Genomic DNA, 11960 nt, shown 5'->3' on the forward strand with positions numbered 1-11960 from the left:
AAAACATTACTTTGCCACTTATAACAGTAATTCTTTTCGCCACGTACACAAAAAATTAGGAGAAAACTACAACAAAATCAACGTTGTCTTCACACTATTTATTTCTAAATGCACAGAACTTTTGGTTGACAATCTGGCTCCAGGAAGCTTGTAGTTCGCGCCGAACACCCTAAATATCGGATGGTGCAAGAGGTACGAATTTAATGGTAGTAGTACGAATTAAGAGACGGTATAACATAGGCAGCTCTTCCATACTCTGGACAAACAATTAGTCATCCCAGAAGATATATCGATAATACCGGATAACACCGTATCCAGCTATGATAATGGCCTCAACTAGGCGAGGAAGACAGTTCACAAATTACTTCAGGTATACTATATCCAATTGAAGCAACGCGTACACTATCTGTTCAAAAGTAACCGGACACCAATAGTGGACGTTTATGGGGGCTTGAACTCTGCTGGGGACACTTTCGATGACGTGTCTTAGTGTCTCAGCAACCAAAACCAGAGAAAGTGATAATGTTGGACGTTTTGGGTTCTGGAACGAAGGTGTTCCATTGGGTTCATATCGGGAGTGTGGGCAGATCAGTCCATTTCAGGAAAGTTATTGTCTTAATCAGTCATCGTCTCCCAACTGTTCCGCTGCTGTACGGGGAACACAATGATTTAAAATGTGTTCATATCCTTCTGCATTTACCGTTTTCTTATGCGCAATAAGAGAGTCAAACTCTAACAGTGGAACCTCCCCCTTACCGTAACACCACCTCATCTGTACTTGACTGTTGGCACTTCACATGATGGCACGTAACATTCTCCAAGCATTCGCAAAACCAAAACTCTCCCGGGGGATTGCTACAGGGTATAGCGTGATTCATTACTCTAAATAACTCATTTTGAGTCATACACTGCTCAGTGGCGTCACTCTTTCCGCCACCTCAATCGTCGCTTAGACTCGCCTACAGAAATGTGTGGCTTTTGAGGAGCTGTTCGGCCATTGCACCCTATTCTTTTTAACTCCCTAAGCACAGCCACCGTGCTAGCTGGATTGCTGGTAGTACTTTGGAGCTCATGAGTGATTCCTTCCGCTGACTCCACGTGACTTTTTACTACCACCTCCCCCCAATGCCCAACGGCTCGTCTCGGTTTAGCTGTGGTAGTTCCTTCGCGTTTCCTCTTCACAGTCACATCACCAACAGTAGAATAGGGCAGCTTTAGAAGGGCCTGAAGTGTTCCTGATGGGGATCTGCTGAACGATCAACTCTACTGTTAGTGTTTCTCTACTGACAACACCGTACTCCCTGCCTTCTTTTATACTGGCGGGTGCGCGGGTGGCATCTATTGGTCAGTTCAGCATACATACAGCAAACGATTACATTCAAGGTTGAAAATTTACAGACGGCGGCGCACTAAGCCGCACAGTTTTCGCCATTCCCCCTCCCCCCCCCCCAAAAAAAAGAAAAGAAAAAAATAAGAAGAAACACGTTCACGATAATCTTCGCTACTTTCCTTGTCAACGTCAGACCTTCACTTCCTCGCTTCCAAACGCTGGAAGCTCTAGGCTTCTCTCGCACGACGCCTTGTATAATGACTTTTCAGCATCAGCAACAACAACAGTGACGCTTTCACTCCTGCAGCTCTATCTTCATTGTCGCAACATATCCCGCCGCCGCCAACGATTTCATTAGACGGGGTTAACAGTTCACCTTCACTGTTCATGTTACCACTACAACTACTGCTGCTACTACCACTGAGCGAATGGCTTTAGAAAAACGTTCGCCAAATATTTTAATTTGAAAGGCATCTTCCTTCCTTTCATTCAATAGTTCGTTTCCAATTTTTGCTCCATTCAGCTTCTTCAAAAATTCAAATGGTTCTGAGCACTATGGGACTTAACATCTGAGGTCATCAGTCCCCTAGACTTTGAACTATTTAAACCTAACTAACCTAAGGACATCACACACTTCCATGCACGAGGCAGGATTTGAACCTGCGACCGTAGCAATAGGGTGCTTCCGGACTGAAGGGTCTAGAACCGCTCGGCCACAACGGCCGGCTGCTTCTTCATGTTTCTGATCGTGCTGGAAACATGACTTTAATTAAAAAATCAAAGCTAACACGTGCAGTGATAAATGATAACCAAAAGAGCATGAACTCGTAGATCGTGGACACTATCAGGTGACAGTCGATCGTGATCGTAAACAAACGAGACCTTAGACTGTCCGAGGGGTGAGATGCGGACCGGGGAAGAAGCAGCGCCTCCCTCTCGCGGGCTGGCAGTGACAGCCTGTGTCCGTGATCTGCGCTCCTATGAAAGCAGAACTAGCGCAGTTGTCATAGGGATCGCTGAGGCCGTCAGGTTTTGTGAGCGTCGTACTAGAACCCTGTCATGGACCAGGATTAGATCCGCTCTTTGCACAATAAGAAAACACCGAGCGACTCACAACACAAAGCAAAACACAGCGCAGTACACAAAGCATTCGGAAAGTGCAATAGTGCAATTGTTTGCCGAGGTTTGCGGAATCGTAAACGTGTTAGTTCAGGCTCAACCTCCATCGGTACCTTACGCAAGCATAGTTCAAAACAGTCCCACCTAAACAACTACGTTATAGTGCCTCTGTAATACACGACTCGATGCGAAACACAGCTAAGAGTTGCGACAAGCGACGTTAACAATCGCCCTCCAACGGAACATTTCCAAGTGTCAATAAACGATCTTGATGACACTTGGCAGGTGTGTAGAGGGGCCAAAATAGTCCAATACGTATTTTTTTGTTCGTGCCCAGGTTCACTTTTAAGGGGTACAACGCACCCAGATAGGTAATGTGGAATTTAGATTATAGACTACCACATGCCACGATCACTTGTTTTGTGCTGGTAACCTCGCCCTTCTTCGATAGTTCGCAGAACGTGCTCTTCCTGGTCAGGCGTACGAGCAACGCGTGGTCTTCCTCGGCTATTGTATTGTATTGTGTGTTAACCGGGGACCTAGAAACGATGCAGAGGCTCCGTTCCCGCCGCAGCAGCAGTGGTTCACAATCCCACGACGACTACCGCAGGTGTTGTGTGATGTCCTTAGGTTAGTTAGGTTTAAGTAGTTCTAAGTTCTAGGGGACTGATGACCGTAGATGTTAAGTCCCATAGTGCTCAGAGCCATTTGAACCATTTGGACTACCGCAGTCCACTTCACCCCTCTGCCGCCCCACACCGAACCACTTTTTCAGGGTTATTGTGCGGTTCGGTCCCCGGTGCCGCCCTCGGGAACGTCTCACACCAGTGTAACACGAGTGTAACCCTTATGTTTGCGTGGTAGAGTAATGGTGGTGTATGCGTACGTGGAGTACTTCTTTGCGCAGCAATCGCCGACATAGTGTAGCTGAGGCGGAATAAGGGGAACCAGCCCGCATTCGCCGAGGCAGATGGAAAATCGCCTAAAAATCATCCACAGACTGGTCGGTTCACCGAACCTCGACACTAGTTCGCCGGGCGGATTCGTGCCGGGGACCAGGCGCTCCTTCCCATGCGGAAAGCCGTGTGTTAGACCGCTCGGCTAACCTGTCAGGCTCTTCCTCGGGTATAGTCTGTGGTTCCAGGGATCCCGTATCAGCAATGTGACGATACAAAGCAGCAAAAGTTGGACGGATCACCTGTCTTCGGTCTGTAAACGCCGTCTGATACAACCGCGCAGCTTCGTGTCCATTGCAATTCGCGTGGCCATATACACTGAAGAGAAAAAGAAACTGGTACACTTGCCCAATATCGTGTAGGGTCTCCGGAGACACCCAGAAGTGCCGCAACACGACGTGACATGAACTCTTCTAATTTCTGAGTAGTGTTGGAGGGAATTGACACCATGAATCATGCAGGGCTGTCCATAAATCAGTAAGAGTGCGGGGTGGTGGAGATCTCTTCTGAACAACACGTTGCAAGGCAACCCAGATGTCCTCAATAACGTTCATGTCTGAGGAGCTTGGTGGCCAGCGGAAGTGTTTAAACTCAGAAGAGTGTTCCTGGAGACACTCTGTAGCAGTTCTGGTCGTGTGGGGTATCGCATCGTCCTGCTGGAATTGCCCAAGCTCGTCAGAATGCACAATGGGCATGAATGGATGCAGGTGATCAGACAGGTTGCTTACGTACATGTCACCTGTCAGAGCCGTATTTAGACGTAGCACTCCAAATGGACACGCCCCACACCATTACAGAGCCTCCACCAGCTTGAACAGTCCCCTGCTGACATGCAGGATCCATGGATTCATGAGGTTGTCTCCATACGCGTACACGTCCATCCGCTTGATAAAATCTGAAACGAGACTCGTCCGACCAGCAACATGTTTCCAGTCATCAACAGCGCAATGTCGATGTTGATGGGCCCAGGGGCGGCGTAAGGCTTTGTGTCGTCCAGTCGTCAAGTAGTCGTCAAGGGTACACGAGTGGGCCTTCGGCTTCGAGAGCCCTTATCGATGATGTTTCGTTGAATAATTCGCTCGCTGACACTTGTTGATGACCCAGAACTGAAATCTGCAGCAATTTGCGGAAAAGTTGCCTTCTGTCGCGTTGAACGAGTCTCTTCAGTCATCGTTGGTCCCGTTCTTGCAGGCTTTTACGGCCGCGGCGATGTCGGAGATCTGATGATTTACCGCATTCCTGATATTCACGGCACACTCGTGAATTGGTCGTTCGGCAAAATCCCCCACTCCATCGCTATCTCGGAGATGCTGTGTCCCATCACTCGTGCGCCGACTATAACACCACGTTCAGACTCACTTGAATCTTGATAACCTGCCACTGTAACAGCCGCAACCGATCTAACAACACCGCCAGGCGCTTGTTGTCTTTAAATGCGAACATTGTTGTCTTATAGAGGCGTTGCCGACTGCAGCGCCGTCTGCCTGTATACATATCTCCGTATTTAAATAAGCATCCCTATACCAGTTTCTTTGGCGTTTCAGTGTATAAAAATCATGTCAGCCTGTTCACAAAATCAATATCCCGCCATTTTGAACGGAGCACTCTCAGTGAACTCGCTACCTGTAGTACAAGTGCAAAACGGACACGTTAAAGACAGACGACGGACAGTTGTAAACAAGTCTTCCTGATAACAGGCCGCCAGCCAGAACACAAGATAAGTGAAGTCGTTGCGTTGTACCTGGAAAGCCGTTAAATGTCAATTTTCATTAGTTACTAAGAAAGGAATTATTTTCGGACATACATTATTTATGTGAATTTTTTCCTTGTTTTGGGGTAATGAACGTGTTTCCAAAGTTTGTAAAAGCATTTTTCAAACACCCTGTACATTCTCCACAAACCACTGAACAAAGCGTTGGCAACTGAGCTACATCTTCAGAAATGTAAGACAATGCCTTTTATAAACAGAACGAACTCTATAGCATCCGATTACAAAACAAATAATGAAGCGATATGGAATGGGGCATTGGCATATAGTACAATAAGTGATAGGGAAGGAGTAAGTTATAGTAATACCGTATTACTGATTTTCCACGCTGTTCTTCTGCATTCCTTTGTACGCACACTAATATCCCTCATCTTACTTTCGTGGTCCCCAGGTGAAATTTACGATTATGGCAGCATAATGGTGGCACAGTCTTCTTCAAATAGTAGAGAGGTTCTCCAAATTTACCCAACATGGTTTCGTGAGAACTGCGTCGCATTCCTTCCGAATGTTCCCATTAAAATTCCCCCAGCACTTATATTACACTTTCGTATGGGCCACACCGACTTGTCACCACCCTAGAAGCGGTTCACTTGAACTTGGTCCGATGCATGTTGTCACGCCTACTTAATAGGCAATCTGAAAACGGGATCAATTACCCTACAATTGGTGGCACTATGCTCTAGTATATGATTTCCTATGATTTCCTTTACAAATGGGAAGAACTTCCCAGAACCTATCCCTTCGCGTTCCCTGTCACTTATTGTACTGTATGTCAATGCCCTGTTCCATATCGCTTCATTATTTCTTTTGTAATCGGATACTATAGAGTTCTTTCTGTTTATAAAAGGCACTATCTAACATTTCTGAAAATGTAGTGCAGTTGCCAATATCTACACATTTTTGCAATCTCGTCTATATCTTACTGGCTATTTATAAGTATTTTTATAAATAAATAATAAATATTTTTTAATACGTTACTGGGGTCACTGTTAACAAAATGCTGCAGCCAGGTGCTCTACGGTCGAAAAATAAATGAGCCTTCCCTTTCGCTATCCGTAGGACCCGAACGAGTTCCGCGTGGAGGACATCTCGCCCGAACAGCTGAAGGCCGAGATCAACATCCAGAGCTTGAGCTTCGGCGCCCCGCAGAAGCGGCCCGGGAAGAAGGCCGCCGCAGAGCCCAACTTCCTGGACATGCTGCGCGCCGGCAGCGCCCCTGGCGGCCGCGTCGTCAACGACGACGAGGACTCCGGCCACGGCTCGCCGACGCGCGAGTCACCTGGCGGCCGCCTAGCGGACTGCGGCTACGCGGATGACGACGACGATGACGTCGGCGAGGGCTACGAGCCGGAGCCCGAGCCTGAGGCGGCGAAGAAGACGAGCTTCTGGCGGCGGTTCACCATGAAGGGCCGCAACAAGCGGTGAGCGGCGAGCGGCCGCCCCTCTCCCCCACTCGAGTCCTTTCCGCGCAAGCTCTCGAAGCACGGGCCTGGATGTCAGAGTACGCGTGCCTCCATCCCAGACTTCCAATTCTTCCAGATGCCGTCCAGGAGGCGCGTAGTTTTAAAAATAAAACTAATTTTTCACAAAATTTGTTTCATTTTATTGCATTCCCTTAAAAACCAATTTTAACAAACAAAAATTCCATTGGTCGTTCATAAATATCACTTTTAACAGTAACACCCATTCCAACTGAACAACTGAACCCAGGGCCAGCGATATTAGACCTACAATGAACTTAATTTGTACTAGTACTGCACATATCTTTCTCCTGAAGGCGCGAGGAAAAAACTGAATTACGAAATTTTGACAGGTTCTCCTCTGGATATCCATCACTTGCTTCTTGTAAAAATTTGGGAACTAGAGACTAGAAACAATTTTCCATTATTTTGTCGAGCACTGTATCGAACCAGATTTGTTTAATGTCGTACGCCTCTTCATCGACGACAGAGTGAAGGTAACGAATTACCTCATCTGATGACCCATGATTTAGAGCTGAAAAGTCTTTCATAGCAGCTCCTGTGGCTCTGCAGGTGGAGAACGATTCATGAATAACAGTCAAAGGTTTGTGAACAAAAGTTCTGAAAATGTGTCATTCCACGACCTGCTCGAGTTTAAACAAATCTTGTTTTTGTGACTACATTTTATACATTTTATACATCTTATAGTAGTGTATACTTCTGAACTACATGTTCAAAGTTGGTAATTCCACACGGATGGTGCTGGAATCAAATACAAGGCATTCTGCCTATTCCTCCAGTCCCAGGAACCCCCCCCCCCCCCCCATGAAATACCAAATAATTTCATTTTGGCATCATTGGTGACTAAGGTATTTGGGGTGTCCACCACCTGCACCCACCCCCACCTCTTAAAAAAAATACCCAGTCTTACCCCCTTCTCCTAAATAAACATACCTAAATGCTGTATAACACAACAATTATAATGCATTCAAGAACAAGAATGAACACAGGGTCTGAGCTGTAGAGGGATGGAGAAGGGAAAGGGGAGAGGGGTGGAAGGCAGCTCATGTTAGTTTTCTGATGCACAAAGTACATTTGCTACCAGTTCTTTGGTACATGTTCTTCCTTCCTTTCTTTCTTTCTTTAACCTGTACTGGACTGATATGTCTGTGTGTTTGTTTGGGCAAGATACATATTCAATTGATGAAAATCTCTTTCTGGGAGTGTAGCTGTCCTCCCTTGCCCAAAGTTCCTATAGTAACAATTTTTTAGATCTACTTATACAAAAAGAGGAACAGGAGGACAATAAAAAGTTAATAACTTGTCAGAATTAAGAAGGGAGGTAATAGGAGGAAATGTCCATATGCCACCTCACCTTACATGTACTTCATTATCTGGTTTCTCGTAGCTGTTCACAAGGGGTACAGAAGGGGGCACTTGCATCTCACTCCCTGGAATCTAGAGTACAGACTTAATATTCATTGTAGAAACTTCTGAGTGAGTGGATAACCATAAATTGTCTGTGGTATGATGAATCATTTGTCCCACCTATAAAATTTAGTTCTTCTTGCATGACATGTCTTGAAACTGACCAACTTATTTATGTCATAAATGGGCAGGCAACTTCAGAGCCTCCCTGCCCTACCCCCCCCCCCCCCGCTCCCCCCTCTCCCTTCCCCATAGAAGTTTCTGCAGATGCACTTGGGAATTATGGTTTCTGTTAGGGTGATGTGACATAGTGGCAATGTCAAGCAGTGACACAAGAGTAATGCTTTTATATTATATGCTGAGCAAGAGGCACAAATGCTAATATGGAGAAAACTCAATTTGTCAAAATGTTAAAGATTGCAACCTAAAACTAAGCACGTTCTCCTCTTCCCAATTTTGGCAGCTGCCTAGTTCATGAAGAAGGTTGAGCTGACAGTGGTTGCATGTGATCTGGGAACTACTGTTAGCTGCATGCCCTGCGACCTGAACTCCAAAATACCTCAATAATGATAAAAAGTCAGTCATCAGCTGCAAAAGAAAACCTTCATTTGGTCAATTGAAACAAATGAAGATTATCTTGTGCAGTGATGACTGACTTTTTCTCTTTGTTAAAATATTCTGCGGTTATGAACAAAATTCAAAGTACCTTCTTTTCCATAAATTATTTTTATATATGGTGACAGGAAATTCTTTTAAGAAGCAATATCCATCCAATTTCAGTTGTTTATGATCTAGAAACTGCAACCACCGAGGCTTTGTGTATATGTATACCAGTATAGAGAATGACATTATTCTTTGTTATCTGTCAATAATATCATGACAGTTGATCATTGAATCATACCCAGAACATGGGCTGTTAACACAATTTAAGATATCTTTATAAGATGTACATACAGATTACATAATTTTGAACATCAAGGGCTAGAAGATGGGATAAAAACTGAGAATACACGAGCTTGGGCTCCTTTCTAGTGAAAAAAATATTCTTTACCTGTTCTCAAATCAAGTTCATAAAGAAATACAAGCAGTGCTATAATCATAGTACATATCTTTCAAGATGGGGGAAAAAATCACACAGGGAAGCACACGCTCTGGTGTTTCCAAAAAAAAAAAAAATGAAATTCTTGCCAACTGCAGTTAGCAGATAAACATCCAGACCTTTGCTTCAGGCTGTGCAATAGTAATTACATCTACTTTATGTGTTTTTCTTTAGCATTATACAAGAGAAAACCACAAAGAGGACTCTTTGTAAAATAATAGCCGCTGTGATATATATAAAATTCCTTTTCCATTGTTAAGATAATATAGATTTTGTTGGTTAAAATTATGTAGCTAGTCAATGGGAATTGAGGCTAATTTACTTGAAATGTGTCTTGCACATTTTGCTTACATAATGATGAGGGCTGCAAAAAAAAAAATAGTTATGTATCATATTTAACTTTTAATTAGTGCAATGTCAATGAATGCTTTGTAGTGATTTGGTGTGTTGGGTACCTCCTAATTTTATTATTTGTTTAATAATGTTCCTATAAATTCAGTGCTGATGATGAATTAGCAATGTGCAAGAGAGCAATGGTTAACCACTGATATGATTTCAGCATTCAAGACTATTGTTCGCATGAGAGTGATTAACAAACTTGAAGGTATTAATGTTTTGCAAGTGTATGTCTAGAAGTTGTCTTTGTTTGACATGAGTCCTAAGTGATACGATTGGCAGCAGGTGACTAGCTGTATGATTTGACTGCACATCTGTGTACTAAATAATCAGTGCAAGTGAAATGTAAGTGAGCAAAGACTTTTAAGTTTTAATGTAAGAGATAGTGTCAGTGAAATAACTGTGTGTAACTTATGTGCTAAATGAAGTGAAAGATAAGCAGAAATATTTGCAGAATGTCTTTTAATACTGTGGTTCCAACTTAAACATAAAGCCAATGTGACTTGTAAAGATAGTTAACATATTTTATTTAGTATAATGTAATGACCACCTGCAACATGTAGTTACATGTTTTTAAATGTAAGGAATCAGATTCTCAAAGTAAAGACTTTAGTATTAAGGTCTAGATTCCTCGGATAATTAGAAATCGGATTTTCAGTAATGAAATGGTCATTTTTATAAAAGATAGTAAGAAATAACAGTTGCTGTATTTTACAGGAATGATGCAATAAAATCATGTTTTAAAAACTTACTTAGTGCTGCATTCTTTCATTTAAAAATTTAGATGTTGTGAATTCCTTAAGGACTGCACTCTCAGCATAGAACAGAAGACGATCTAACCACCATGTTGGGACCAAGTATGATAGTTTCCCAGAACGCAATATCAAGTTATTGGTAAAGAATAATTATATTCTCGCCAAAACTAGAAAAGAAGAGAACAGAATAAAAAGTAATGGGATGCTTAATATGAGGCAACATTGTGAGTGTTGAGTGACTGCTAAAACTTTTTCAGTATAAAACTGTCAACCACAATACTGTGCTGATATCTTCAGTCATTTATATTTTCACATGAAATAATCAAACAAGAGAAAATCCAGGATGGAATGTAACAATATTGTGAAAAGGAAAGTTGCTACTCACAATACAGCGGAGATGCTGAGTAGCAGATAGGTACAACAAAAAGACTGTCACAAATAAAGCTTTTGGCCAGTAAGGCCTTAGTCAGAATTAGACGGCAAACTCGCACATACACACTCATGCAAATGGAACTCACACACACATTCTTTTGTTACGAAACAGATCATGCTGGCTGATGCAGGTTTAAGTAGTAGTGTTTGGCTTTTGTTCTTTGCTGAACCCCAGTATCAGTGTGCACAAAGGCACTGTTATGAAGAAATGAAACATCATATTCAGAAAAATACTATATTACTTACAACAGATTAAACATGCAGTGATTTTGTAGCACATAACAACAGGTATGTTAAATGTCTAATCATATATCAGAATCATCAAAATAAAACTACTAATGTTTTTCAAAAAGTGTCATACTTGATCTTTTGATAAAACAGTTTGCTAGTATTATATGGTTGCTGAATAAGAAGTGTGTTTCCAGTATGTACTCTAATGTTCCAATCAAAGATAGGTGCAATGATCACACATCATCCCTGTTCTCACACAGTCTCAGAAACTACTGCTTGTTCTTCATGCTGTGTCAAAACGAAAACCACATTGTGTGAGCATCCACTGATGACATCTCAAATCTTCAGGGGTTGTACTTCTGAGATATTTAAATGCTCTTACTTGGCTAATAAAATGTAAACTGGCAATGGCAAGGAAAGCGTTTCTGAAGAAGAGAAATTTGTTAACATCAAGTATAGATTTAAGTGTCAGGAAGTCGTTTCTGAAAGTATTTGTATGGAGTGTAGCCATGTATGGAAGTGAAACATGGACGATAAATAGCTTGGACAAGAAGAGAATAGAAGCTTTCGAAATGTGGTGCTACAGAAGAATGCTGAAGATTAGATGGGTAGATCCTGTAACTAATGAGGAGGTATTGAACAGAATTGGGGAGAAGAGGAGTTTGTGGCACAACTTGACAAGAAGAAGGGACCAGTTGTTAGGACGTGTTCTGAGGCATCAAGGGATCACAAATTTAGCATTGGAGGGCTGTGTCGAGGGTAAAAAACGTAGAGGGAGACCAAGAGATGAATACACTAACAAGGGAACCTCCCCATCGCACCCCCCTCAGATTTAGTTATAAGTTGGCACAGTGGATAGGCCTTGAAAAACAACACAGATCAATTGAGAAAACAGGAAGAAGTTGTGTGGAACTATGGAAAAAAATAGTTAAATATACAAACTGAGTAGTCCATGCGAAGATAGCCAACATCAAGGACACTCGGAG

At 42.9% G+C, this 11960-nt stretch overlaps 1 protein-coding gene across 1 annotated transcript in view; it reads left to right on the plus strand.

Moving 5' to 3' along the window:
* The window catches only part of LOC124799867, a 637073-nt gene extending 626766 nt beyond the window's left edge, over nt 1-10307 (plus strand). The window contains exon 4 of the mRNA XM_047262952.1: nt 6233-10307. Within this exon, the coding sequence (XP_047118908.1) occupies nt 6233-6598 (366 nt within the window). The 3' untranslated portion in view covers nt 6599-10307. The remainder of the gene's footprint in view (nt 1-6232) is intronic.
* The last annotated feature ends 1653 nt before the right edge of the window (nt 10308-11960 follow it).

The sequence above is a fragment of the Schistocerca piceifrons genome, chromosome 1 (assembly GCF_021461385.2).
Source record: "Schistocerca piceifrons isolate TAMUIC-IGC-003096 chromosome 1, iqSchPice1.1, whole genome shotgun sequence".
NCBI lineage: Eukaryota > Metazoa > Arthropoda > Insecta > Orthoptera > Acrididae > Schistocerca > Schistocerca piceifrons.